Consider the following 16,806-nt stretch of genomic DNA (forward strand, 5'->3'; position numbering starts at 1 on the left):
AATGGGGAAGACATCCAAACCCCAGTTAAATTTAACATGCACAGAGAGAGATGTATTGCTGAGTCTCCAAGATGATCTTGTCATTGTTTATGGGTGCTGTTGTGTCCAGAGACCGACCTGATCTGGGCATTGAATAATGTACAAGGAGAGGTGATTTCCATGATGTAGAATCTATAAACCATGTCAGTCAAAACCAACACCTCCTGCACCATTATTCCGTGGTCTTTTCTCAAAGTCCAACGAAGGTACTGTGTAGGATTCTTCGGTTACACCAACCTGTGTTTTGTGTAAATGTAATAGAAAAATTACACAATGTATCTATCATGTTCAGAATGCTTATTTTGTCCAAGCTGGGATAGTTTTTACCTACTTCTGGTATAAACAGAGATTTTTTTTACTTCTGCTAATAGGCTGATTTTCAAATATTGGTTTTATCAAGCAGGTACGAGATTATGATGAGAGATCTGATGACAGTGCAGACCAAGTGACATCAGAGAGCAGCATGCTTCTCAGGGTTCTTTCTGTGGAAGCCAAGCTTTAAAAATGGTGCCATTTTTTTACAATTTTATGAAGGAAACTAGAACGCCTTTAATGATGTCTACAGAATAGCTCTCCTCTAGCAGGAGACGTAGGGAGTATTTGCTACTCGTATAGGATACTTTAACAGATGCAAAGCAAAAAGCGTGCTAGAACAGAATTTTCATTCTCAGATATGGGTTCTGGTTACATAGAAAAATTAAATAGCAATTTGGCATGGGGCAAGGAACATACTAAGCATTAGAGCTGTGTTTTAATGCCATTCTCATTCACCATGCTGGAACCTGTATGCAGCTTTTATTGCTTTGTTTTAAATGCATGGGTTTATTCTTGTTAATAGCATCACTCAGTTGTTTGTACTGACCTCTCATGTTGTATCTGACACCCAGCAACTTCTTAATCATGTCCTTATTTTTCACAGATTCTCATTCAAAGCATGACATCCTTTTCACTAAATAAGCTGCATGTCTTATGTTTGCCATTGCTCTAAAACTAATTCTGTCTTTATTTTTCTTTTCTTCTCCCTTTTCCCTCCCATTTTATTTTTGTCACACACTATTTGTTCCCTGTCTGGTTTTTAACATTACATAATCTTAAGGAGTGCGATAAGAATAAGAACACTGAAGCCACTTTTTTGGAACAGCCTGACTTTTCACACCAGATACATCACAGTAAAAAGCTTTTCAGTATTCCAGAAGTAGCTGAAGAGGATGGTGAATACTCTGAACTGCTGTACAAGCAGGGTTTAGGTATGCCCTATAAAAAGAATCCCACAATAGCTAGAGACTCTAGACCACCTAGGCCCTACAATCAAGACCAGCAGCACAACTTCTGGTACCCAGCCAAGCACAGAATTTCAGGCATGGAGGATTTTGCTGCAGACGACAAAGGATGTAAATATAGCCGATCCTTATCGAGAAGCCCAGACAGTGGACTTGACTGTGGAAGTGAAGAAGAAGAATCTCGGTTCAATTTCAGATATACTTGTGATTCAGTTTCTGCCAACGTTGCATCTAGCTGTTGTGCAGAGACTGTTAACTGTTCCTGCAGGAAAAGCATGAGGCCATTGCTTGCACGCAGGAAAACTTTAACCAGACAAACCAGCATCGAAGAAGATTTTGGTGACCTGGGTCCTTCCTTTGTAGAACCCAGGAGTGAACAGGTCAAGCCCAGTTACGAGAAAAAGTATGAGACTCAGAAATGTAATAGAACAGATAATTTGTCTAATGAAGATGTTCAGGGAGGCTGGAAGACCGACTTAAAAATGGCTGACTCTAGGGCAGCTGGTCTACTTGCAAAGCCATCCCACAGAGATGCAGAAGACTCTCTGGTGTGTGAAATAAATCTTCCTTCTAACGTCTGCTTGCCAAATCAGTCTGTTTTCTTTCTTTTGTTCCTTTTTTTTTCTTTTTTTCCTGAATTAATTTTCAGAGTCCATCCTTTGGACCTATCTGCTACATTTTTCCTTTTTTTTCCTCCCCATTCATTTTTGTTTATTATTCTGCATTTTCCTTTACAGTCCTCTTTTGTGTCATGCTGAAATCAGTTTAATTTGCTTTACAATGATTTTCCCACAGAACAAATTATAATAATGGCTGCTTTTATTAAAGGACAACTGAATCTAAATTTTAATTAAGGGTTAGCTGAACTATAATTTTTCCAAAAGATTGTTTTTCTTTATTTTGTCCATCTAAATGTTGCTTTAAAAAAAGCTGCATTTTAACTGGAAAAAATTTCATCAGTTTTTGGTTTTTTTGTGTTGTGTTTTGTTTTTTTTTAATGTCGAGGAATTCATTTCATCATGTTGTTTTTGTTAGCCTCATTCCCAGAATTTTCAGGATATGCTCTTTATCATGAAACATCTCCGGACAAGAATCAAGATTCTCCCCAGTGTGACAGTGACCCAGATTTATGTAGTCACAGGTTTCATCATATTTCCATTTTCTGCCTTATCTCTGCACTGTCACTACTTTGCCTTCCTTTTTAGACCATCTCTTCTTGCCTTTGAAGTTGCAGACTGCATCTCTGCATGAGAATGCAGGCAAACAGCTTCTTCCAAAGGGAGAGGCCAGGGCCATTCCATATCTTTCAAGGATGCCTCTGCGTGATCTTGCCTATTTGCATTTCTGTCCATTAATCTATAGCAGAGTCTCCACACTTTGATAGATGCATCCATAGGCTTCCCCGCTCCCTAAAGATGAAAGCAAGTTCTTTACCCTCTCAGTCTGCAACAGTCCAGAGTGGAAACCTCAAATCTAATGTTTCATGTAAGAGTAGAAATCAGCTGCCTGCTCTTCTAGCCTAGCGGTTTATGCTGAAGTGATCCTTAAAGATTTCTCCCATTAAAATTGGTGCCCAAGCTGTATTAATCTCAATGACTGCATGATAAACTCTGGAGAGCATTAAAATAGTACGATTTAGTTATTAAAATAGCAACATTTTCTGCAAGGGTAGTGAACAGAAAGAGACAGCTGTGATGTGAGACGAAGTGTGTCTACATTCCCTTCTACGTGTTTCAATGACCTTTAAAAGGCTTTAACAACCAAAGGCCATTATAGAAAAGCAGTGTGCTCAAAGACAGAAGGACGTACACTTGATCACATGCCGCAAACTGGACAAAGCTATATAGCCGATTACAAAAAAGGCTTGCCTTTTCAGTGCAGTCCAATCTCCACAGCTCTGATGACTGGTTGTACTACTCTTCAGGAGACTATAACGTCCTTTTAGCAGCAACAACAAAGGCAAAAGAATATTTCAAAAATTATTCTTTTCTTTTCTTTTTGTTCTGATGTGTGACTGCTGGTTACAAAACTCTGCCATAAATCAGGAAACCATTTTTTCTTTTGCAGGTTTGCCAGGCAACAGTATTTACTTTTCAGCTAACCTTTCAGTTAAAAACTAAGTTTAGTTGCCTTTAGAGCTTATGCTTCCAAATGTGATTGACCTGATTAATGTCCAACCATATAACCATAATGTTACCATGCATGTAACTTACAAACCTGTTTTTTCTGTTGTTGTTTTTTAGCTTTTAGGTAATCCATCATCTGCAGGACGGCCTGAAAGGGTGGAGCATGCAGGGCGAAGGTCCTCTCATGGCAGTGCAGTGCCACAAAGGTCTCGACCAATGTTGGTCCCTTCCATTGGTTAGTTGGACAGATTGGTGCATTTCTGTTCTTTGCAGCCTCAGAGTTGGGAAGGCGGTCCTTAAAAAAGAAACAACAGACACTTGTCTTGAACCATGGTTACTCTTAGTTTAAATGGGATAAAATGGAACTAAAACCATCTCCATCTAAATATGAGTGTATTGGGGTCTCACAGGGGGCTGAATCAGTAGTCATTGACATCACTGGGAGTCTTTTCATTGAATTGGGTGGGTGTTGAAGCTTTGCTAAGCTTGGTTAAGCTTAAGTACTGTCAGATCTTCCCTAAGAAGAAATTATAATGCAGGCAGGCTACTATATGATCAGTAAAATAAATGTACCCATTCAGCCATCCATTCAGCCATCCATCTTTCCACTCATCAACCATCATTTTGCATTCACTTTCCATTTTCTTGACTACTTTTTGGAATTTATCAGGAAAAATGGAAGCTGTTAAATGTAACATGCTCGTAGAACTTGCATGTATTTACTAGATTTGATATTTCTTACAGAATCATCCCTGTTCTGGTTTACTTATGACTTAAACCATATGCTGGTGTATACCAGAAAATCCAAAAAGTAGTGCAGAAAAGATAATGGAATCAAGACACTATGGACAAATACGTATCTGTTAAAACTTGCACCCTATACTGACAAATAAGAAACATTCACACTACAAATCAGGACACACATGCAAAACAAGTGCAGAAAGAGTTCTGTGAGCTATTAGCAAAACTTTAGTCCATGAAGATGGAACGTTGGTCCAGTTCCTGTCCCTAATCTGGACTTTAATTTGTGAATACTGTAGGCATCATCAGGAGGAGAAGGAAGCAGTGCAAGGCAATTCTCACCTGACAGTTATGTGAATAAGAGATGTCACAAATGTGATTTATCAGAAGGACAGGGACTGATCATTAAGGAACGATTTTATTTTTAAATATTTAATATTTTTCCCTTTTCATAGAATCACACTAAAATACCTGTACCATAAATTAAATCAAAATCCCCCTAGTGGGCACAATTATTTTGATATCTAATAGATATTAATTATTATTATTGAAACCATAGATCAGAAAACACTCACAGCTATAATGCGTGAAACTTTTAGTCTCTTCAATGCAGCATGACTGGTCAGAGGCCTGATTGATTCTTGTCTCACATCCTGGTGTAAACCAGGATAATCTTCACAGATGTCAATGGAATTACAGTGGTATGAAAATGATATGGGGGAGAATCAGCTCCAGGGAGGCTCTTGTGCTTCTGTTGACAAGTTACTGCCAGCTGAACCAAATAGTTTTCAGATGATGGTGTGAAGACTGTTAGATTTTCATGTGCTTTTTCGTTTTCTCTGAAAGCAGCCTTTTTTTTCTCAGGGGTAAAGATTTATGGTTTATGTTTGGACTACTTAAAGCAAGTTTTGTATCAAAGTTCTTTCTTTTATATTATCTTTTTTTTTTTTTTTGTAAATAGAGAGAAGACAGGTTTGTTTGAATTAATCCTTCAGGTTTCCTTTTAATTTTCATTTTAATTAAAAAAATAAGGGAAGTGATTAAATTTATCAGAGCTCACTTTCTGTCAACAAAGTTAGGACACAGAAACCACTAAGTAATGCTATTAGTTCAATAGCAACAGCTTAGGAATCAGATAAAGAAATTAATTTCTGATAGTCAATGTGTGCTCAAACAGATAACTAAATAGAAAATAAAATCTCGGATTTTATTTCTTTCAGTGTAACTTAGAGTGAATTAGTGTATTTTGTATTATGTACAATTCACAAATGCTCTTTGGGGAAGTTCCATTAGGAATAAATTACAATATTGCATAATGCTGGTAACAAGCAAACTACTGAGCCTTACGTACAGTACCTAACAAAACAAAAAATGATTTGCTGTGAAGCTGCTGAAAGGCCTTTTGTGGTTTAGAGTTCAAGAGTGCTAATTTCTGACTAAAAGACTAGTGATTAAAATTGCTGAAAAATATGTATGCAGTGTTTCTTGCTTTCAGCATCACACTGTAATAAATCACTTTGAGGATAAGTGAAGCAAATATAAACACTTGATAAAACTCTGCACAAAAGTTGTTTCCTGAAAGCCTGCTGGGAAAAAAATCTACAAGATATGAAATGTATCAAGAGTTCAGATAAATCAAATGTGGTAAAAGTAGGGCATCCAAAAGCACATAGTAGAGCATTGTATAAACTTGAACCCACTGTTGAGAACTCCCACCGGCAGAGGAAATTTCCCATGAATAAGGGCTGCGAGTATGGTTTTTGAAGAAGGAAGTTGTTATAGTTGTGTCACTATAATATGTAGTCCCACAAAGTGAAAGGCAGAGAAATATAAAAGGAAAGAAGAAAGTAAATACAATTCAGCCAAAGTTTAGACTTCTTAAATACATGACGCTTGTTGGGCTCAGCATATAGCTCAAACGTGGATTCCAAATTTCTTGGCAGCAGCTTATTCCTTTATGTTTATGCCTGGAGTTTTTGCTGAGTTATTCAGCTAAAGGGTCACTTTAGTGATGGGAAGTTCTTAAGGCAGCTCTGGGAGGTTAAATTAGTGGGAAAGATCTTCAAAATTGTAATGTTCATAGGATTCCAGTGATAAAACCTTTCTCCAAAATGTTCTTTGGATAGTTTGGATTGGTATCTTCTTGCAGGTAGGATTTAAGTAAATTAATTAATTTTTGTTTTTAGGTTGATACTTTAGAAGGTGAAACACAGTTTACAGTGCTCTTGACCTTGCAGATCTGGCAGGTAGGATTGTTTAAACCTCATAATAAAAGATGATTCCTATCCAAAGATCTAACAAACAATATTTTCACTGTATGAATTTTAAAAAGCACAAAATTCAGATGCTTTAAAAAAAGGAAATACATATCTCTGTGATTCCCCTGCTGAAGAAGGATTTCTAGAGTCTGAGACATCTGGCAAAGGTTATGCAGTGTTTAGCCTTCCTACTATATGCAAGTCAGAAAAAAAGGTAGGCAAAGCCTGCCCACAGGAGCCTCCGCGAAGGCAACTATACAATATGTTTTAATAGATCATTCCCTTTTTCTCCATAGAAATTACAATGGACAGTAACAGTGAAGGCGGTCGGTCTCGGTCAGGTAGTGAGGGAAATATTTCACCTGTAAAAGAAGAAGCTTATTATCGCAGCATTGGTGGACACAAGAAATGGCCTCAGCAGCGTACCATGGCCTCTGAATATAGATACGGTATGCCGAACATTATTCATCCTTTATGACAGACACATGTTAGAGCTGCGTGTTAACAAGTGCGGTTTCTGTATGACAACATTGCATGCAATGCAGAATGCCAGGGGAACTAGCTCTTAAGTCCCGTCTGCTCTCAGGTAAGTTTCTCCAGCTCAGCTGTAAGGGACAAACAGCCCTTAGTCCTCTGTCCTGAAACTGCTGTGCAGCCACCTTTCCATACTCGACTGAGTCCGAGCACACTGCATTGCATGAACCTCTGTGAAGCTATGCTGCTACTAATGCCAGTCAGTATTTACTGTATACACCTGAACAGCCATTCATTAAAATGACTACATTTCCACTTGATTCATATAGACTGCCCAGGGACAAACAGTAGCTGGTATATCACAGCCCAACGTCCTATAATAGGAAGCAGTTACCAAACGTTATTCTGATTTACGGCTTGGGCTAAACAAAGATTCAGGGTCTTTTCAATGACCACGTGGGACTTTGGCTGTGTCACTTGAAGACAAAAATTATTCTTATTTTTAGGAGTACTTACATCATAATGACAAAGTTGTATTAAATGAGTTAAGGCAGTTATACCCACTACTGATAGTATTTGTTGCTTCATCAACATAGAAATCATTACATGATCAACAACTCGGTTTTCATAGTTCATAACACAGTGAATTGAAGTGTCTAACACAACACATACAAGCAGCCCAGGCCATATATAGAGCTAAGAAACACATTACTGTTTTGTTGAGATCTGAAATGAAACAAAAGGGGCCCTGAAAGTTTAGGTAAATCATAATTTAATGTTGGGTTTCAAAGCAAACTTATCTGGCTGACTTATAACCAGATCATCAGCTTGTCTGTATTGGTCTGTATCACATGAATTCAATGCAACTGTGATTGCAACTATGCATCTGTTGGGGATCTGGCTGGCAGCATCCAAAGATGAAGATTTTACATACACAATTGCGTGTGTGTATGCATGATATATGTATATACCTCTTGAAAGAATAAAATAAGTGGGTAATGAGCTAATCAAGAGATTATTTGCTTTCTGGTTCACTGAAGCAAACATGACTGTTCTGAGTCAGATTGTTAGAGGCCAGTGCTTTTAACAGAGATACATTTGGCTATAATTTATGTTTGCACCTAACCCCCATTTACTGCAGTTGGAGTTGGATGCAAAACCTGATGTTTTTAATTTAAAAAACAAAACAAAAACCCCCTTAACCCACCTGTTTTACATTGCCTGGTGGGCCCAAGTATAAACCACAGAATGACAGCAACCTGGCTGTGGGAGGAGAACAGAACAGAGAAGAATCCCATCCTTTGTGTCCCATTGCTTTCTGTCCCACATGTGCCCTTCTCCCACACTTCCTTTCTGTGCTTTGTGCCTGCCTAAAGCTTCTTGGCTGGAATTTTTCCCTGCCCTTTTGCTGTTCTGCGTTTTTCTCTATTCACGTTCTTTCTTGCGCTCTGGACCCAAGAGTTAGTTGCTGTTCCCTTAAAGCTGTGACCCTCTGAAAATTTTTTCTGGTAGTTTAAAAATATCAGATATTGACTAAAATGTATCAGCTGTAGAGGCAAAAAGAGGAATTTTATCCAAAATGTTCCATATTTGAATGTTCAAACTATTAGCAAAAATGGGAGTCATTAATTTGTAAGAGGTGATTACAGTAAAAATTGTATTAATATGAAAATTGTTCAGAAAAATTTTGATATAGTCAAACTGTATTTTCATCGTACTTCATAACTTCGCTTTCTCAATGTATTCATTGTGAAGGATTGTGTAAACTGGATGATGATTCAGCAAAAGCCAAAAGTACGTGACTCCCACTGAAGTTAGCGGGACTTGCACAATAAGCCAAGTTTTTTGAAATGGCTTGTGATTTTGAAGGCTTTATTTTTTGGTACTTCAACTTTATGTGTCTCGAAAGAGCCTATTTTTTGGGAAGGCGCTGCCACATGCTCTTTCAAAACAAAATTAAAAGCCTTTGAACCCCATCGGTCAAAACAGTGTTAGCCATTTTGGTATAATTTTCTAATTCAGTTTTACTGAAGTCTATCCTTAAGTATGTTGTTGAATCATGGACTAAACGCATTCTCCAGGTCATTTGAAAAGTCTGAAAGATGTATGAGACAAAACATCAGTTCTCACTTTTTATGTCCTAATTGATTTGGTACCCTACAGTGAACAGAGTTCAGTGCACTGTCAAGTGTTGTGATATTCATGGGTGATCTTTCCTAATGAGCTTATGGTTAAATGCAGTCATAGCTAACCGTTCCTCCTGGATTTTAACACAACTTAGTGTTTGGGTTGGTTTGGGCACTGCTGGCTATGTTAACTATTGACTGTGTTTAAACAAAACCATAGGCAGTGTAGTTCCAACCCTGGCATAACTTACACTACTGAAATCTATTTCTTCTTGCCTGTCTGGAGAGAAGAGGTTATAACCATGTTTTAAACCTGGTACCTAAAACATGGTATGTCAACACAGCTGGGATGTGCTTTCTTGTGTCCATGAAGAGCAGAAGCAGCTGTGCTGGAAAACAGGTGGATCCAAAGCATGGTTATTTTTGCAGTAATGATAAAGCCTATCAGACTCATTGTTATGTCACTCTTAACGTGCTTCATTAATTTATGGCAAACTTGAGTACACCTAACAATAATTGCTTTCTTACCTGAGCTTTATTCACATGTGTAAATGTCAGTGTGGTGTAGGAGATCAACACCACATTCAGTGCATGCAGATTGTATGTTTTTTTAAAAAATAACAACTTGCTAATTAAAAAACCCAAACACCAAGCTTAATAGCACATGCATTAAGTTACTGAGTTTTTTCACTGAAATGCCAAACATTTTTCAAATATTAACTGGAATAGTTGAAAGATGAGGCCAACTTGTGTTACTGAATTGTTCTTTTCTGAATTTACCTTCATAGATGGCTATGGTAGTCGTGACCATCTTTCTCCAGATATTTATGAAGAATCGGAAACAGATCCTGGCACAGAGGATATTTGTACTCGAATATTTGTTGCACTCTTTGACTACGATCCACTGACAATGTCCCCAAATCCTGATGCTGCAGAAGAGGAGCTGCCATTTAAAGAAGGACAGATCATTAAGGTGAGATCTAAAACCAAAGGAAACAAAGGGTCTCCTTTGTTCCCCATGGAGAAAGCAACTTGTGTGATTAGAGTCCAGGGGTTTTTCCTCCACATGTTCTGGCTGTAAATCTCACTGGATCTGGAACCTAATATCTAGTGCTAGCGGCTTAAAAATAATTAGGTAACGGGCAAAAATCTGAGAGTTGCTATAGATAATTAGGGCCAGACTCAATTAGAGATTTAGGTGCCAAAACCAAAATTGTGACTCTGAAGCCCCCTATGTCCATTGCCACAAGCCCTGCAGGAAAAACTGCTTCAGAGAGCATTTCTTTCCTGCAAAGGTACCACAAAAGTGCTTAGTGTTGTACCTCCATACATACGGAGCTGCTGTATTTTTTTTTAAATGCTGAAGACCCCGAGCTAGTATACAGTTAAGATTAATTAAGGTCCAAAAATTAGGTATTTCTCTTCCAGAGTTGTCCTCTTCTGAACCTGGGAAAACAACTCCCTTTTCTGACTGTTTGTTATAAAATACCCAAGCTGCCTTTGAACAGGGCACAGAAGACAAATCAGCCCTGTTTCAGGTGACAGGGATGGTGTTAGGCTCTCTCAGTGGTTTCAGCCAGCCCGCTATCCCAGCTTGCCTCATCTTATGATTGTGCAGCTGCAAGGCAAATTTGTTCGGTTTGCTGATCTGATTTTCAAAAGCTAGCAGATTTTTCTGTTGAATCAGCAAATGTAAGCATCTCCTCCTGCAGCCTGGTATCTAATCGATCTGGTGCAAAATGGGCAGAAGTGAGAGAGGCAGAAGGAACATCTGCTGGTGGTCCAACGGTAATTGAGATTTCAGTGTGATCTGAAACAGAACCTGAAAAAATGTACTCATTTGTAACACTACCCATTTCAAAGATAAAATTGTAACTTAAATTTTTAAAATACTGACTGCCTTCCACTGTATTGGATTGGATCCTAACACAAATGTCCATATCCAAAATCACAATTTTTTTAATGTTAAATACTTTGTTAGATATTTTGCTTACCCCCTTACATGATGTAAGATTCATATGCTAAAAATATGGAACTTCTTTGAGAGCTTATTTTGATTTGCAAGAATGTTCATTTCATTCAGGTATTTTAATTATTTCTTCACAAATATGTACATGATGTTTGGCACTGAGGAGTCTAGAGAGATCCCACATCAGATACTTACTCTCAGTGATCTTTATTTCATATTCGGGACCATAGTGATTATAATGTCACCTGCTGCTTTGAATGTCTTATCAAATTGTGAAGATGGATTAGTTTGCATTTTCAAAATACTTTTCGTACATTACCTGAGCAGTGGGATGGTGGAGGGTCAGTTCCACCACGAGCTGTATGAAGTCTGTCCCGTACACGTGTTACAGTCACACATGGTGTACTGTGTGAAGCAGTGCTGCCAGGTAAGTCATGGGTATATAGTGATTAAAACTGAAAAACGTTGCTCTAGAAAGTTGAGGGTAATCAATGGTCATTTTTAATGAACTCTGATTTGAACTGAAGGGATTAGTTTGGGGATTTTTGTTTGTTGTCAAAGAAAAGGAAAAATGATTGAGCCTAAACAAGGAACAATCTAAACTCAGCCATCAGTTTGGCCTTAAGAACATCATTTTTGTTTAGTGGAGTCCTGATCTAGGCCTTTGTGTCATTAGTAGCCTTTATGAATTGACTGCATTTTTAGAATTTGAGACATTTTGGATTTACCTGTTCTCATTGATGAAAATTCCTGCTATTTTCATATCTTAATTTGTGTTTTCTGGAAAGACAATAGCAGAGCTGAAGTAAGTACATATATCAAGTATATTAAGTATTAGATAGGCATTTTTGATCATATACAAGTTGTTCTGTTCAGAGTAATAACACTTGGCACAGTTTTCCAAATGCTTCATTTTAAACATAGTTCATATGGCACCAAAAATGGTGCTGTGTGACTAATTCCATAAACATGAGTGTAAACCATTAAGTATAGTTCTGGCTCAGCACAGGGAGAAACCGATGACTTTTATTGGTGTGTCTCAGTTTTTGTGCATTTCACGGCTAACAAAAAAAGTCCAAATTCTGCTTATGTATCTGAAGTCGTAATTCAAATTAACGTAAAAATTCCAGTTTTGTAACTTAAGAAGTCAGAGTAGTCAAAACCTAATTTAATTCCACATCCAAACTGTAGTCATCTGTCTATGCTTTAGTAACCATTTAGCCCGTATTAAAATTCTTAAATGCTAAAAACTGTATTGACCAACATTATCACTCTTTGAATAACAGGTTTATGGGGACAAAGATGCTGATGGATTCTATCGTGGAGAAACCTGTACAAGGATCGGCCTTATCCCATGTAATATGGTCTCTGAGATCCAAGCTGATGATGAAGAGATGATGGATCAGCTTCTAAAACAAGGCTTTCTTCCTTTGAATACACCAGTTGAGAAAATTGGTAAGGAAAAAAACATATGCTTTACTACTTCTAACTTTTGGGTGCTATTAACTTGGCTGGATCTGCTTTGCCTTTTGTTTTTACTATATGCAGATGCATCTAAATTTTACAGCAGTTTACTACACCATGGGATACATTCTGTGTCAGTATCTGGATGATTTTATTCAACTAGTTTTTAATCTTGGTCACATCTTTTGCTGCAAATGAGGACTTGTATCTTCACCACTCCACTTGTTACTTTCTTTTCATATTTTACAAAAATGAGGTTTGTCACCTGAAAGATTTCTAGACACAGAACATGATCCCTGTGCTTTGGAGTGTGCTGTGCTGAGGTGCTTTGTGATACGCTCACTGCTGCAAAGCATAAAGAATCACTTATTTGTTGTTATTTTTACTCTTCTACCTTTTCCTACTTTACCAGTAATTTAAAGGGATGGTGGCAAAGGGTTATGTGTAATCTGATTTGGGATAGCACTAGATATTATAAGATTTTATGGATATTGCAGTAACAAACCTTTTAAAAAGCAGAGTTTGGCCAAACAATTCTGAATTGTTTGAACCACTTGCGTTGCATCATTGGTTCAATGTTGCGCACAGATACACAATGCAAGTATCTTAACTTAGATTTCTTTCTAAAAATGAATTTCATACAACTATCTCAATATGTTTTAAAATTGTCACCATGATTCAGAGAATATAAAGGGCTGGAATTGGTTCAGTCCTGTTTAAAAGTGAACTGTAAAAGTGGTTGCTAAAAAAAACAAAGACATCTTCCACAATTGTTTTCCTAGATTGCATGAAACCTTACCGTTTCCAAAATTGTATTAGTAAATGTGAGACAATTTTTTTTTTTTTTTTTTTGGGAGGGGGTGTTTTGGGTTTTTTAGATATTGAGATATTTTTAAATTCTCCATTGTCCATGAAAGGGAAGGGCGGTTTAAGTTTTTAAATGCTTAATTGAGTTCTTAATTAAAATCTGTGTATTTGTTTACTTATGCCACATAAATACTCCCACCCACATGCACTTGTAAACCCCGCTGCCCATCTGCTCCTCTAGGTATAGCCCATACACCTATGTGTACCTTTACAGGACAAAATGGTGGGATGGGCACACAGTGGGACCTACAGATGTGCCTGAATGGGTTGGCTGCTGCCTACAGCATCATTCCACACAAGCAGTCATTTTAGCATGCGTCTGCATCGTTTGAAGTCTGTTAGAATGAGATACCTAACCTGCTCTAGGTACATCTGTAAACACAACTGGGGCCTGAGGGGATTAGGAAGTGTCTAAACATATTTCTGCTTCTAGCAATGAGGTGACATGTGGGTACGGAAATCTCTTCCTGAACAGCTACGATTGAAACGTGCTGCTTTAAGTCTTGTTCAGTGCTCTCAGTTCTTGTCAGTCAGCAAGTTGTTGATACAGAACACTGGTGAAAATGAAACCACTAGTCTACATAGCTCCCCATAATTTGAGTATTTTGGCTGTCCTAAGGGTCATATTTTGCAAATATAATTGGATTTTTTTGTTGTGCTCAACTGGCAGTGTCTCTTGAAGTAGCTGAGAAATCAGAAAGGCTTTATCTTGGAAAGAGGGAGAGGCAATTTGTGACAGAAATGTTGCCCTGCCTTACATTTTTAAGCAATTCTTTTTATTCTGGGATGTTTCTGAGCAAGCTGTTAGCAACCTACCCCCAGCAGTTCACCTTTAAATATTTTAGTACTTTAAAAGCATCGTGTGCTTTCACTTTAATATGGATTTAAATTGTTAACCATTTTGTTTGTTAAAAACAAACAAAACCCAACAAACATTCTTCCTAATCGATTTGGAAAGAATAGTTAGTTTGGCTTAATTTCAAACGGAGTATAAATTTGGAATAGCAGAGATCCACGTGCTCAGACCCTCGCCATCACAGAGGCTGCCCACGTGGATTTTTAGCAGAAGCAGGCTCTAATTGCCAGTCTGTCTCAGATGGTTACTCACATTTTTAGTCATATCAGCCACTTTTTACATGCTGTGTTCATATAACTATATTCTTCTTAATCCTTTGCCCACATTAAATCCTTAAAAACAGAACTTTGAACAGCTTCATATCTTTTCTTCTTTTATTTGTATGCATTCCTTTCCTGAAGTCAACTGTGACCGTTTCAAAGAGAGCACACGCTCTGTACACCGCAGATCCAGAAAGTCTAAAAGAGGTCTGTGCTAAGAACCAATAATTTGATTCAAGCTGTAAATTAGCCGAAATGATTTGAGCTGTCTAGATTTAATTTTTTTAATGCCTTTGAACTTTTGGAAACCAGAAGGTGGAAAATATTGTCACATAGCAATTAGATATAGGGTCCCTTTTGGATTCTTTTCTTGGTCATAGAGGGGGCCCTTAACCCTGAACAGTGGGCAGTGTCCTGCCCCAGAGAAGCGCTTCAAAATGGAAAGTGCGACTCTGAGCCACTTGTGTAGGCGTGGCTTGATCCAGGCTTTGGGGAATCAGGGGATCGGCTCCCTCATTTGTTACAGTCCGTGCCTTCGTTGTGGATCTCTCCGTGTACTGTGTGTAAGTCCCTTGTGTTGGTAGCTGGGCAAGTAACTCCAAACCACTCACTGCAAAATTCAGTGAGCTCCTGACGCAATGCTTCCGTGTCAGCGGGCAGGTGATGTGACAGCTGTGAGTGCATGCCACAGTACATGCTCCCGCATCAGCCCAGCCTTTACTGTTCACTCTCCTGCCAGAACAACCCCAGGGTGCCTGCTCACCCCAGGTTTCCTTTGTCACACTGCGTAACACTCATGAGACTTGCTCTCAATGCCTGTCTGTAAGTAGCACTAACAAGCATGTTTCTCTTGCTACAGCAATCATCTGCAAGAATCATGCTAATATCATTCAAATTTAAAATGAAGCCCATTTTGGACCTCTCTGTAAATGTTTAGTATCAATTAATAAACATTTCACATGGTTCTTGGAAACTACAGATTTTACACCTTTCCTTCTGTTCCCCACAAAGGAAACTTGTAAAATTGAACAGTATTTGAAAAAAAAAAAAAAAAAAAAGTGTTTTTGTAGTCAGTCTTGAAAATATTGCAGACCGCTTACATAATGGGTTGCCTCTTTTGTCTTGGACAGCTGAGTGTCCGTTTCTCTTTCACTCTCCCAGCAGAAAGTTGAAGAATAATCCCAGGCACAAAATTCCTGGGGGGGGGGGGGGGGTATTGACAGTAAATGTGGAAGTTTGACTAAAATGAAACAAATGTGAATGTTGAATGTTTGGCTTTGTATGCGCTGGTAACCTCTGATTCTTACAACCAAGAATGGCTGAAAATTTTGGAACATTAGTTTGGAGCTAAATATTGTTCAGAGGATTCAGTGGCTTAGAACAAAGAGGACAAGCCAATGTTAGAAAATATTTATGAACTGCACATACTGTTTTGAAACCTTTATCGGTTTGAATAGGTTTGGTAATCTGTGACATTGTATCGCTATGCTAGACAAATATCAACATTGTTACTGCACTGTTGTGAAAATGATGTGGGGAAAAATTTGCACCTTGCTTTTCTTTTCAAAGTAACTTTGATAGCTTTCCTTCCCTTCCTCTCCTTGTGATTGGAACAGAAAGAAACAGGCGGAGCAGCAGGCAGCACTCAGTATCTACAAGGAGGATGGTGGCGCTGTACGATTATGATCCAAGAGAAAGTTCTCCTAACGTTGATGTAGAGGTAGTGCCGTAACTGTTCACTGTGTTTACCATTCCTGGAGCCATCATTTAGTTAAAACGCAGTTGGTATTAACAAGCACTGGTATACGTTTACAGTGGATGTGCAGCAATAAAACAGTTCAGAATTACAAACATTGGTCACATGGTTTTGGGCAGATGAATTTGAGAAGCTTATCACTTCTGTACAGGTAGATATATGGTTCTTGTTCAAAGAAAATCAAGCACTATCCTATGTAGGATTTTTTTTTAATATGGCTCAATACATTATATAGTCAGTTATGGATATGTGGTTGTGCAATGTGTGCGTATATGTATGTATGGAACAAAAGTCTGTAAGGAAAAAAGCATGGCATTATAAATAGTAGGGAATGATGATTTTCCACTTATTGTTTTCAAATTTCCTTTGCATATTTCTGCATAAGAACATGGTTATTTTTTGAGAAGTGTCCCAGCTCATGCTGATAAGCTGATAGTGAAGCTCTCAAAGCTCTGTAACCTGCAATTCCTCTAAAAAAATCAACCCTCCTTCACACCCCAAATCAGAACAATCTAGCACACAACAGCATTCCCAATATTTTGTTTCGTTCTCGTCATTGATGCATCTGAGTATTTGTGAATGTATGTCTT

At 38.1% G+C, this 16,806-nt stretch overlaps 1 protein-coding gene across 20 annotated transcripts in view; it reads left to right on the forward strand.

Annotated features, from left to right (window-relative positions):
- RIMBP2 (RIMS binding protein 2) overlaps positions 1 to 16,806 on the forward strand; it is a 171,720-nt gene that overhangs the window by 149,570 nt on the left and 5,344 nt on the right. For 6 of the 20 annotated variants that reach the window (XM_054844747.1, XM_054844749.1, XM_054844753.1 and 3 more), the window contains 7 exons: positions 1,136 to 1,867; positions 3,563 to 3,680; positions 6,741 to 6,893; positions 9,833 to 10,017; positions 12,300 to 12,468; positions 14,602 to 14,667; positions 16,077 to 16,180. In XM_054844747.1, coding sequence (XP_054700722.1) covers positions 1,136 to 1,867; positions 3,563 to 3,680; positions 6,741 to 6,893; positions 9,833 to 10,017; positions 12,300 to 12,468; positions 14,602 to 14,667; positions 16,077 to 16,180 — 1,527 coding nt within the window. Of the gene's footprint in view, positions 1 to 1,135; positions 1,868 to 3,562; positions 3,681 to 6,372; positions 6,433 to 6,740; positions 6,894 to 9,832; positions 10,018 to 12,299; positions 12,469 to 14,601; positions 14,668 to 16,076; positions 16,181 to 16,806 lie in introns of those variants that run through there. The other 14 variants (XM_054844762.1, XM_054844763.1, XM_054844764.1 and 11 more) reach the window with 8 other exon arrangements.

The sequence above is a fragment of the Grus americana genome, chromosome 16, assembly GCF_028858705.1.
Source record: "Grus americana isolate bGruAme1 chromosome 16, bGruAme1.mat, whole genome shotgun sequence".
Lineage (NCBI taxonomy): Eukaryota > Metazoa > Chordata > Aves > Gruiformes > Gruidae > Grus > Grus americana.